This window comes from Pteropus medius, unplaced genomic scaffold (assembly GCF_902729225.1).
Source record: "Pteropus medius unplaced genomic scaffold, Ma_sr-lr_union100, whole genome shotgun sequence".
NCBI classification, from domain to species: domain Eukaryota; kingdom Metazoa; phylum Chordata; class Mammalia; order Chiroptera; family Pteropodidae; genus Pteropus; species Pteropus medius.
The window spans coordinates 4,716,619-4,729,809 of NW_024353908.1; the positions used below are offsets into that span (position 1 = coordinate 4,716,619).

At 39.7% G+C, this 13,191-nt stretch overlaps 1 protein-coding gene across 9 annotated transcripts in view; it reads left to right on the forward strand.

Annotated features, from left to right (window-relative positions):
• Window positions 1-13,191, forward strand: part of FOXP1 (forkhead box P1) — a 361,699-nt gene that overhangs the window by 272,046 nt on the left and 76,462 nt on the right. For 8 of the 9 annotated variants that reach the window (XM_039851676.1, XM_039851681.1, XM_039851677.1 and 5 more), the window contains 3 exons: window positions 2,809-2,946; window positions 3,999-4,088; window positions 9,446-9,599. In XM_039851676.1, the coding sequence (XP_039707610.1) occupies window positions 2,809-2,946; window positions 3,999-4,088; window positions 9,446-9,599 (382 nt within the window). The remainder of the gene's footprint in view (window positions 1-2,808; window positions 2,947-3,998; window positions 4,089-9,445; window positions 9,600-13,191) is intronic. The other variant, XM_039851680.1, reaches the window with a different exon arrangement.

The window sequence follows — 13,191 nt, forward strand, 5'->3', positions numbered from 1 at the left end:
GCTCAGCGCTAACTGGTGTGAAAATGTGGTTTCAGATAGTAAAAGCAAAGTTAAGGCCATGAGGATATAATAGCCCACTTCTGATTATTCAGAGACTGATCACCAGGCCGGAGGATTACTCAGGCTTCTTGCCTCTTTCCTTCCTTTGGCTGTGCCTGCTACTTTAAGCGTTTTAAAATTCATCAGCACCTCCATCAGAATGTCCAAAGGCAAAAAAAAAAACAAAACAAAACGGGGAGGGGGGCAGGGAGGAGACTTAAGCTCATTTTTATGTTCTGTAACATTTCTACAAAAGTTGAATAAATAACTAGGGTAAAAGGAGATTTAAATTATTGGCTGTATGTAAGGGTTTGAAAATTATATATGTCAGTTTTTTAAATTTTTAAAATTAATTTTATTGAAGTGTATATACAATTAAAATGCACTCATTTTAAGTATATAGTTGGAAGAATCTGGGCAATTATATTCATCTTAGTGACCACCACCCCAGTCCAGATAAGAGGGCATTTCAATCACTCCCTGTAAGTTCTCTCGTCCCCCTTCCTAGCATAGCCTTTTCATAGTTCTTTTAAAAAATTACAAAGAGGTTGTTTCTATGATGATTTCTGTTATTACACTGTTAATTTCGTGTTCATCACCAGTTTAGATCTTACACCACCCTATTCCTGTCTGTTTTCCTGTTCATCACCATCAGAAATTTGGCTCAAGAATATTTATATTGTACACAGTCCAAGAAACAGCAGAGGAAAAAAGAAACCTTAAACATGGTTCTTTTGTTTGCTTAATCAAGCCTCCCTGTATGATGATGCAACACTCCAGGAAAAGTAAACTTCTATTGTGATATGTTGGCTTTAGCAGCTCAATAGATAGTGATTGGCACCCAATACATATTGAAAAGTTTAAAACATTTCTTCTATATAAGGACAGAGTCGACTAATTGTAATTAATTTATAAATGGTTAGGTGTTTCGATAATGTCTTCTTGGTGTTTGCCCTAGATTGAATCCAAGTTCAGTGTTCTAACCACTGGGATATTTCACGTGACAAAGTATCTTTTTAAAAGGTTGATTTATCTATTCATATACATCTGTCCCCGTTTGCATATAAAAATATTCAGACGGTCCCATCTGTTTTAAATTACAGTGTAGCTACATCTACACTTGAAAGGCCACTGCAGTAGGAAGAATTTCTTGATGACCTTCCAGAGTTGGGTTAATGAAATTTTTCAAGTGTTCTAGGTAGTATTTTCCAAATAGTGCAAAACTTGCGCATAAACATTCCCCCACACAAAACATGCCGCTGACAGCAGTAGAGGGTGTTCACTATACATGAATCTGACCTTCAGGAACCATTTTTAGTTCATCAAAATTAGTGATGCCGAGAAATCGGGACATCAGTGCATAATGACTGTGAAATTAGGAATGAGAGCTTGCTATGCAAATGACAGGACAAATCATGTGAAAAAGTCAAGATAAACTGCATATTAAGACATTATGTTACATAAAATTAATACTGCATTTCTTGCTTTTGCTTACTGTTCCCCTGAAAGATTTTTAAATTCTTTTATCTTCTGATCAGCTATTGTCTGCCGGATTTTTTTTTTAAGTGGCACACAGGCAAAGTGCAAAACATGTTATTACCTTTTATTGTAATACATGAGATGACAGCAGATCCTTTTTAACAAAGTATATCCTTTACTGCTTCTTGCTTCTTGCTGTCACATGTTTGATTAGAAACCAAAGAAAAGTAAGATGCTTAAATATTACTGTTAGAAGACATACAGGTTTTGTCTTTTCTTTCATTGTTTTTTTTTTTTTCTTTCCTTATCTTTTTATTTGGGGGGGTGGTTTTTCATGAAATAGTCTTCTTGTATTACGGGGACTGACAAAATGGTTCTCATGTAGTCTGCAAATTAAACACAAGTGCAGTGATTATTTTGAATAGCTAAATTACATTCTAGAAAGCTTGCAGAATTCATAGCATTGTCATTAGGTATCCGCTTGAATACAATTTGTGTAACCTTGGCCAAGACAGCCTGTCATTTTAATGTCAGTGTTTTATCTGAACAAGACATCATCCTTTCAGATACTGTGTGCAGGTTCCTTGCAGAGATGCCCGTGCAGAAATGTGTTAACAGTTGCAAATATGAAATGCTATCAAGTTCATCACTGGAGCTGTTTGTCACTGAAATGTCATGGAAAGCGGCTTTTAATGGTATCACACGTAATATGAAAGAATTGAGACATCTGTATGCTGGGTGAATAAGGAAGGGTAAAAGGCATCACAGGAAGGGTTTGTGTTTAAGTTCGGAAGGTGCGTCCAAGGTTTAGTTATCCACAAGACTAAGCATTCCTGATTGTTCTTAAAATCACAGTCCATGGAGGAACTGGATCATATTAGCTCCAGCTGCAAAGGTATTGGTTCCCATTTGTCTACTTCTCTAAACCAAAATTCAAGTTTGCATTAACTCCCTACAGTTCATTGTGACTGAAAATTCATTCTTAATAAGAAATTGAGATCATTCTAACCTAACTCCAGATAGCATTTATTAAGCCTTTAGTCCTTGTGTGCTTGAAAAACTGCCTGGAACACCTGTCAGTGCTGCAAGGTTTTCTTTTTTCTTTACTTAAAATAAACTCCATAATAAATTAAATGGGATTTGTTGCTGCATTCCCTCTGGATAAATGCATTGTGCATGGGAAATTGGTCAGTTCTTGAAGCAGGCTGATGACAGTCAGCCGCTGAACCTGGGAGGCTGTGTGTGTGTGCGATTTCCTGGCTTCTAACTTATCCTTTATTAATGTTCTAGGTTCCCGTGTCAGTGGCTATGATGACACCTCAAGTTATCACTCCCCAGCAAATGCAGCAGATCCTCCAGCAACAAGTGCTGAGCCCTCAGCAGCTCCAGGTTCTCCTCCAGCAGCAGCAGGCCCTCATGCTTCAACAGGTAATTGTTCCTACTCCTCCAGTGACCTGCACAACCCAGGGCCCATCACTCCATTCAAAATTCCCTTCACCTGAGCAGCAACTTTTCCTTTTGAAGATTAAGCAGAGCAGTGTGGCTGAGGCTGGACACAGACCTGTCCCTGAAGAGTCTGTTGCATTTGCATCCCAGAAAGAGAAAGACCCTGCCAAAGCGCGTAGGGTTTGGGCCTGGAGAACCCAATGGACTAAGATTAGGGCTATAATTGGACTTGGTAGAAATAAGATCTTTTAAGCCTATGTGGCTTTATACCTTTATTTTGTAAGTCCAGAGGCTTCTGAATTGTGTGAATCAAAGCAAAATGGGGAGCGCACTGGGAGCAGGTTTAAATGTGACAGACAGCTCTTGCGGTCCCCATTTCAACTCAGAAGCTTACAGAATTTTTCTTTAAAACATAAAAAAAAAAATTGGGGACTGGGTGGATTGTAAAGTACAGAGTTGATTTTATTTCTTTCACATATGCTGATGCTGAAATGAACTTCTGGCGGCCGTTGTGCCATGGAGTCCTAATCTTCGGGCTTCATGGACACCTGAGTGGAAAAGATGAGATTCAATACCATAGTGACAGGAGTTGCTGGGGTGAGGTGGTGGGGACAGGATGCAGAGGAGGCTGGCTACCCAAGCTGTTGATACATACGCTAAACAACCTTCAGTTCTGCCCAACCCTATCATTTAGAAAGTATGTGCATGTTTCTCAGTAGAGATTCACCAGACTCTCAGCAAGGGCATTTTGGCTTTGTTGTACAATCAAAGGTCATCCCTTGCCTTATTTTAATTAGTTTGTGTAGAAAATGGTATGTTTTTCATCAGTTCATTTTGGGGATTACTTTTCAAACAATAATGCCAAGAATAGTCAGTGTGTACTGAAATTTATTGTCGAGTTTGGAACTAAAGGTCAGGCCATTGCAGATAAAAGGATGCTGTTTTTCAAATCACAGTTTCGTATGGCACCAAAAGGAACAGTGGATTGGCACTACCTACCCTCTGTTACTTACCATCCTCTTTTTTCTTTGTAGCAGCAGCTTCAAGAGTTTTATAAAAAACAACAGGAACAGTTGCAGCTTCAACTTTTACAACAACAACATGCTGGAAAACAGCCTAAAGAGGTACCGACAATACATATTTTACTTTCAAACCACAGATCCCAGAGGACTATCTAGTGGCTATTAAACTGTCATTCATCTTTTAAATGATTGCACAACTGAGCTGACTCTATCGGTTCTCAGCTTTCAGACTAGAGTTATTGTCCTGTTTTCGCTCAGATTTTTCTGGGTTCCATTTGTTTGCCGGCACATATTTTATAACACCACTGCAGGTGTACCTCGTGTGAGCTCCGGGAAGGGAGATCATGGGCAGAACCTTCAGGGCTCCTTTTGCAAGATGTTCCTGGAGGAAGTGAAGTGCTTTCAGTAAAATTTGATTTGGACACACACTTGATTATTTTTTCCAGCTCAGAGAGCTTGGGTGTGTGGTGATGGCCTTTTCCTTTGGAAGAATTAACCTCTTGTGAGGTTGGACAAACAAAGTTAGAGCGAGATTAAACACTCTCATCGCCGTTGAACTTCTTTCTGCAAGTTGTACCTATCATAACTGCTAAAGGCATGTATGCGATGGCACGAGTTAAGATTAGAGAAGTCTCCAGCTTCACTTCTTTGTGTTTCCCTGACCAAAAAAAAAAATAGTATATTACAGTAGCTTCTATGTGCACAATACTTTGTAAGTGCACATAGTTACTGCGTGTGCCACCCCACCCAGTTAGGGAACAGTATTAGCTCCCTAAGTGGTAAGTCCTTCCCAGGGGGTGTTCCATCTCACCTTCTGTACAGTTCTGTGTGGGTGAGGCTCAGTCATTTTGGGGGCGTATCTTTGTGCATGTATGTATTATCATGACATCTTTCTACCCATTCCAAAGTTATCCGATGTTAATTCCTCATATTTTTCCAGTGACTGAAATTCTTTGCGTTTAAGTGTTCTTGGAGTGCCAGAATTTAAAGTTCGATGAACAGCTCACAGTTCAGTTTAACGGCTTCGTCACTGGCCCGGCACGCAGGTGGCCACTTTCCTTAGTTGGCAGGAAGTCTTCTCAGGTGACCCTCCACATCCGCGTCCTTCACATGAGATTAGAGGCCAGGAAGCACCAGTTTTACACACTGGGAATGACCCAGACATTCTCCCTTTGTCAGCTCCGCCCTCAACACAAATTGGGTACATTTTCCACGCCCTGCCAAGTTTTCACCCTGGAGTCCTGTTTAGCAGCCTGGATATAAACCCCTGTAGAGTAGGGGCAGTTGAGGGAAGGGGGGGCGGTTTAAAGGGGAGGAGGTGTTTTAATGAAAATGCTGACACAACCTAAGTACAGTGGCGCGCTACTGGGTGCTGTTATAATAAAAAAGGAACAGATTAAAAAGTGTCTAAAATGTAAATCTAAAGGACTAACAGTAATTAAAATGGAAATGGCACAGGGAGGGAAGGCATGTAATTGTGAGATATCACTGTGCAGAAGGCTCTCAGCTTTGTTTTGCTGGCTGTTTTTCTAATTCAGTAGGGCTTACTCATCAGTGGCAGTTCAATGCGCGTTAATGACTCTGGGATTGCAGGCATCACTCTGGACAAAGAAATGATTATTGTGCGGTCAAAAGAAGTTCAAAGACAAGAAGGGAATTTCAGTTTTTTCCTTAGAGATCCACATTCAAGAGCATATAAATTAAGCCAAATGTTAAAAACCACAGTCTGAAAGCTGACTTCAAAGTCACAACTCTCTAATTAATGAACTGCGAGCTTCAGTTTGGACAAGTTGTGGTTTGATGCGCCCATAAATCAACATGACAGGCCTGTTTCACAGTCTCAGACAGTGCTTGTCATTGAGTCACATCAGATGTAAACACAGCAGAAAAAAGAAGGGATATGAAGGAGGTGCAATTGATCAACAGAATTGGTAAAAACCCACTTTTGAAGCACATTATGCATGATCACAGGAAATGGTTACAGCCTCAAGAGGTTTCCCCTTCTGCTGTTGCTTTTTTGAATCAGATTTCTAACAGCCTTCAAAAGGGAGAATAAGAATTATGGAGTTTCTCCCCTGTGGCTCACAGGCAATAACCCCCTGTTGTTATTTTGTGCTTCTTTCTTTTCAAAGGCATCAAAATTTAGTTTTTTAAAGATCTTTAACTCTATATTTGAAGACAAACAAAAAAGGGCTGCCACTGTCATTCTTATCAGTTACCAGGGATTGTGTTTTTCCTTTCTGTTGCCACTTCTTATTAACCTCTTATTTGGTCTGTTAGACATAGTTTGGAATGCACGTCTGCATGCTGGGAGAACATGAAAGTTCAGATGCGCTCAGAGGGCAGATAAAGAAATGTGAAAGGGAAAGTTACACAGCAGAAGGAAGGATAAAAGTTAACTCTCCCAAATTGCTGCTGTCAGAAAGGGGGCATCTAGGCATGCAAAGATGCTGGTGGTGTCTGAGTTTGGGAAGGCATGTGAGGGAGAAAAGGGAATACTTTGTGTCTAAACAAGGAGAAGGCGAGACATTGCAGTACCGTTTTAGCATCTCCAGGACACCGGGTTTGCTGTGGTCGCACTTTGTCATCCATTTCAAAGGCAAAAGTGATACAGGAGCTATGTTGCCTCAGCATCCTGAGCGTAGGCAGACGTAAGGGCAGGTCTCCTTGGATTCCACGACATGTTCACCGGTGCCAGTGGATTTGGCCAAGACCTGTTGTAACAGTGATTAAGAGATCCTTATTTTCCTGAAGTAAGGCATAATCTCCTGAAATTATCATGCAGGTGGTGGTCCTTTTGTGCTGCAATGAAATAGAGTCACATGGTAGCAATTTCATGATGTAGACTGGTGGTTCTGACTCTAACAGGGTTTAAACTTGGATGTTGACAGATGGAACAAGTATATTAATTTACTGAATCCTCCGTCATTAGAGGCTCATAATTTTGAATTGTCAGGTCCCCCTCCCCTGCTTTTTCGCCTTTTAGATTACCACTGCAGTAAGACACTTGAACCTTTACTCGCTTTTTCTCCTAAAGTTGCCTCAGAGGCGTTTCCCTGAGAAAGTTGGGCTCCACATTGAGTTAGACCTGAGACCTTCCTTAGGAGATATTCTCTAGGCCCCAAATAGCTCGCTGTTTAAGTGACTGCTCTTTAATGGTTGACAGAATGGGTGTGGAAAATAGAAGGCAGAATTAATAGTAAGTCAAGCCACAAAAAAAGATCCCATCCTGTGCGGGGGAGGTAGGCTAAGTTGATTGTTTTAAAAGGGCCGTTTGTCCCGGGCAGTTATGACAGTTTATGTTAGGCAGTAGGGAGGAGCCAAAGAAAGGAAAACAGACCTTTGACTGCAGCTCCAGGGAGGGGATCCGAAATGCAAGGTTTATCAGGGCATTTGAGCGTTTTAACACTGACTACTGACCTGTCGAGGGGACTGCATGGAGACCTTTTTTGTATGCATTCAATTGTGAGAAGTAAACAAATGGGCTCGTATCCTGTGTTTGGTAACTGGGTGGGGAGCAGTTTGGCAACCAGTGTTGCTTTTAAATTCTTTCTTTGGACAATGGACCTTGTATACTTTTATATCCTGGCTTTTCAAACGTGGACAGCTTTCATGAGCTTTTCCTAGGGATGGCCACAGAGACAACAGAAAAACCATAAGTCATTTTATATAAATACAAAATTTCAAACATTTCATTTACAGTAAGACAGGAAACACTCTCCCTGAACTTCAGCACTCCCCCGCCATTATTTTCTTCAAGAATAGCTAATTCCCTGATTTTTTTTAATTGTATCAGTGTTGTTTTACCTCTTCTTCCCCTCTTTAAAAAAAAAAAAAAAAAGTGTTGTGAATTAATATCTGTTGAAGAAGTGAAAAATCATTTTGACATGAATATAACTATCATTGGGTTTTACATTAATGTGATAACTTGGGAAGGGGTGAAAACAATTGGATCATTTTATGCATGCTGTTCTTAAAATGAAAACACTGGCTTTTCATTTAAATTTATTTAAATTTTTGTTGTTAGTGGTATAGAATTTGTTTTTTGGAGTGAAACTCAATTAACTTTCTCAGTGGCATGGTAGTAAGTCTGAAATTGGTTGCTAATATGAGAATGATGGTTTTTACTGTAAAATAAACTACATAGAGACAGAAAGGAAACCACCATTTTTCTCTTCCTTTGAACTTCGCATCAGAAGGTCTTGATCCACATACCATTTTATGGATGTATCAGATCAAGGTCATGTGTTAGGTTAAGTGAATGCAGTTGTTTGTAAAGTACAGTTATTAGGAGCTCTGAAAGGGTGTAGTCTTTTTAGTTGCTAAAGTCTCTCTAATGTTTTGAATAATACTCAGAATTAGGAAAACAGATCTTGTTCTTTTCTAAAAGAGCCTTTTTTTTTTTTACTGTAGTTTGAGAAGGGTTAATTTTTCTTTCATAATTGTTAGCCATGATGTAGCTAAGACCTCCACCTCGATTTGATTCCTAGCAGATTAAGGATATTAGATAATTTCCTTCTATTTATTGTACTACTGCACTGTATTATCTTTCTATCACTCAGATAATTACTGAGGAAATCTACATTAATTTTTTTGGCTGGAGCAAGGTCTGCTAAACACTGGAATGATGTATTGATGTTTTACACAACAAAAGTTTTCCTCTTGTCATTGTCCAATCAACAAAAAGATATTTATCAAATTGTAAAGCCCCTTCTTTTCAAGAACAAAGCCAGTGGGGAAGAAGAACTAGCAAGCAGACCTGAGGGTTTCTGAAACTCAAGCCAAGTTAAGGTGTCTGAAGCTTAAAGTGTCCTTCTTATTAAACACTCGCAGTTGAGTATGATGTTGTTTGCTAAATTATGGATGTGTGTAATTAAAACCTAGTGGCTGTTTCTATGAAAGATTTACAATGTTATTTCATCGTTTGTCATGGCTAATTAACAATATTAGATGAAGTTTTTCTTCTTCAAAGGTCTGATTTTTTCTCATTTATTTATGTCAGAAGTGATAAACAGAGTAGTTAAAAGCTTCTCCCGATGCAGGCGGGAGGAAGGAAACTTGTTCTTTCACACCTCAAAGGTTCAGAGTTCAAATCCCTCCAGACTAGAGTACTGCAGTCTTCTTTCTAGTGTGTATAATTAAAATTTTCAAAGTCTAGAAAGTTCACATCTTGACTACAAAAATTTAGGCCTTTCAAACTGTAGGAGAAGCTGATTTGATTGACGAGTTATTTTTCTGTGGGAGCAAGCAGCAGAGAGGTAAAGCTTCCACCCGCTCACCTCTCTCAGAGGTGATGTGCTCTGTCCCTGTCACACCAGCCTTGACACTGAGCCCTCCCCTCAACTCTAGTGACCATTCTCAGGGTTCGACGATGACGGTGCGTTTTCAAACGTCCATAGTTTAACCTTCCTTGGGACGTGGCCATCTCATTTTTTTTTTTTCTTCCCGATCTCTTACAGCAACAGCAGGTGGCTACCCAGCAGTTGGCTTTTCAGCAGCAGCTTTTACAGATGCAGCAGTTGCAGCAGCAGCACCTCCTGTCTTTGCAGCGCCAAGGCCTTCTAACCATTCAGCCGGGGCAGCCTGCCCTTCCCCTCCAACCCCTTGCTCAAGGTAAGTGTTGATTATACAGAAGACACCACTCACTCTGTGAAAATTGTGAGGCAGAGGTGGTGGGGTGTCTCGTGGCATATTCCAGCTCCTCATTAAAGAGATTGACCATCTTAAAACATGCACATGCAAACTTAGGGAAAAAAGCTAGATGAGGTAGTAATGATGGACCTTGGTAGAAGTTGAAGTTCTCGCTGATGCCCAAACGAAGACATAGGGTGGTCTGAAGTCTTAGCAGCACCAGTGTGATCCACTGTTGCATATTCTTAGAGTAAGAGAAGGCCGTGGTACTTTGAAGTATTGAGCTTTTTCATCAGATCTTCTAGTGTTTTCAGCCTTTGGAATCACAAATCAATTTTCCTGAAGGGTTTTTTAAAGTCATTTTAAGCTATACTTTATATCATGTAACTTCTGTTTTAAATCTTAGTAATGTTTATATATGTCACTTTTTAATATCTAGGGATAGACTCAGGTTTATTTTTCTGTAAACGATTAAATTAAACTCTTTCTCTTAGAAAAACCAAAGTCGTTTTTTGTTGGATGTTCTCTTTTTTTTCTTTCTTTTTTACCTTCATTGGGCTGTTGATTTTTGAGCAGGTTGGTTCCATACTCATCAGAACAGGTAACATTTCCATCTCTAGCTCTTCAAAAACTGGGGTTCTTTGTAAAATAACAGATTTTCATGGATTTAAAATTTTCTTTTGAAAAGCCATTGGTATGTTATTCCGGTTGGTGTTGGACATCAGAAACAAATGAGCGCCCGATAACTGTTTTGGGGACATCTTCTTGGTTTAAGCAACTTGAACTTTCACATGCATAATGTAAATGCAAATGGATTATTCAGAACTAGAAAAGAGAAAGGAAGGAAAGAAGAAAGTCTCATGCTGTTTTGAAATACGGTTTCCCAATCTTGTACATGCTACAGCAGATTTCATTGTCTCCTCCAGGCCCCCAGTCCTTTCAGTTCTAGTACATTAGGATATATGTGTACATATTCCTTGAAGGCTGATAGCTGAAGCCTTTGGTGTCTTGGATACTTACCTTCTGAAGAGGGTTGAAAACATGGAATCTCCTTGACCCTTCATGGTACATAAGGCATGGTCATTTGTTCAGTAACTTCTGCTGTCAGGTGGAGCCAGTGAGGCATGTCTACATTTGAATCTTCTCCCTTGAGTCAACCACACCCAATTTCTGTCCCTTCTGGGGTTTTGTTTGTTTGTTTTTGTCTATGTTTTTAATGCCGGGACCAGGACTTTTCCCTATAACTTCCCTCTTGCTCCCTCCTCCCATTTCTGCCATTGCCACTCAGCTGCTTGATACATAATCAGCATCTCCATCGCTGTCAAAATAGAAAATTCGGTCACTGAGCAATACCAGGGGAAAGGACAGGGCACATCAGCTAATGCAATTTTGTACCTGCAAAATGTTCCGACGTGCATTAATTACACCTTCGGATTTATTGTTGGAAACTGCTGGCTGTTCTGACACACCCACTGGACTCAGGCTTCAACCTCTCATCTTCTCCCACTGCTCCTATACTATTAAGTTGGCTCAGTAAGGTTCATTGTTGTAGTACATCAGTTAAGCTGTCCAAAAGAGGGCAATTGGGCAGTGACAAGACAAGCTCATGTGTAATGTGAAAGAAATGAATGTGGTGATGCATGAAGTGTAATCTCTGCAGTAACATATCAGAGACACTGGTAGGTAATTCACTAGCCACGACATTGATTGATATGCTTAGCAGTGCGCTATGACTATTAGTCCCTGCAACATTAGGAAGATGCACATTTAAAATCTAACGGGTACCTTTATGTGTGTCCAAGATGCATAAACAGAAATATATATATTTCTGGAGTCAAGTTCTTGGAGCGATATGAACTACCGGTGTGTCGTTGCCATCTTTTGTAGAATCAGGTTGGTTTTGTCTCCCCTCCCACCTCACCCAAAGTGGCTTGAGAATTCAGTCATGTTGGACTACAACACAATTTTTTTTTTTTATCAGCGAGATGATGGCTTAAAACTGATGTCATTATGAGGTTTAAATCAACTTTCTGCTTGCTTGAACATGGTCACCTGGGTACAGATGTACAAGGACAGAAAAAGGTTGATCAACTCTGTTGTCTTTGAGCCAGTCATACCTGGGGTTATAAAATTGAGTTCCATGAACAGTAATCTGTCAACTGTCCCCACAACATACATTTTTTAAACCTGTGTCTGCATTTTCTTTTATAATGAACTAGCCAGTTATCCTGGAAAAAAAGAAAGGTGGCAAGGCTCAAGGGTTGTGTGTTAAAAATGCCGGTAATGCCCACTTCATGATACAGTCATCAAGAATTTTTACATACCTGCTCATGGTTACTTGGTTAAGTAACCTTAAAAAGATGTATGTAAATATCAAAGTATAGGAATAGGGAGTAATATTTTGAGGGCCCTTTTTTTCCCTGAAGGTTATAAAATGGAGGCGTATTTTTGTTGTTCATAAGGTTATTGTAGGTCTTTTTCTGTTTTACATCATTAGCATATCTTTTTCACCTTGGTTTCTTTAATCATCTCATCCTTTCCAGCACCTGTGATTTCATATAGAAATGTACTTGCAATATCATTCTTACCTTTTAATTTGTAAGTGTAAACTATAGATAGGAGAAAGTTCCGTGCTCGGTTCTATACCTGGCAGTGGAGTTGCTTAACCCTGTAAATTGTTCCTGTCTACAATTTTGGAAGAAATGTGTGCTTTCTGGATATTTGATATTCCTTCAGTCTGATATCCCTTCAGTGGCTCGCTTACCTTTTATCTGTCTTAATTCCATCATGAGATCTTGGCTGTCAAATAACAGCATCCGTTGGTAGATAGTATTTATGGGACTAACAGTTTAACATCGCTAACAAGGTGTAGCAGTGACGAAGGAGACCGATTTGACCGCTGCCTTCTGAGTCGAATGAGAGTATTCTTAAACATAATTATCACATTGAAATTTGACCCAGAAGTCTACCTGTTGTCAGTCAGTGAGTTACTATTTTATTTATCATTTCTCCCTGTAGACGATGAAACTGATTGGAATAAAAGGAGAGTAGAGTAACAGTGAATGTATTCTGCAGGTGTAACAAGTGTAATTAAACATATGTCTCTTTCTTTATTTGCTGGATACACAGTTTACCTTTAAAATCTTCAAAGTTCTGCTTCTTCTCCCAGGGAAAGTGTTAACACAGTTGTTAGAACCACATTCTTCCATCTCCCCACCTCCCATGCAGCCGAACCAGAAATCGGTTAGTTTATGTTGAAAAATAGGTGGCTTGTCCTTTTCAAGTGTATTTACTTCCTAGAATATAAAAATAGGTGTTGACTTGTGTGGCTTTATATCAATACGCTATCATCAATAGACAAGCCCATTCACTATTGTGTCAATTGAGTAAACAGCCGTCTGAGGGTCAGCCGTATTCACAGGTAATTGTTGGTGTGCAGGCATCAGTGGCAGGCCTGTTAGCTACACAAACATCCACACAAACATCCACATGTCTCTTTGCAAGGTGTTAGAAAACAATAGCCCAAATGCAGTAAAACCGGACACAGGATTCTGTAGTGACCTTTCCCTTTGTT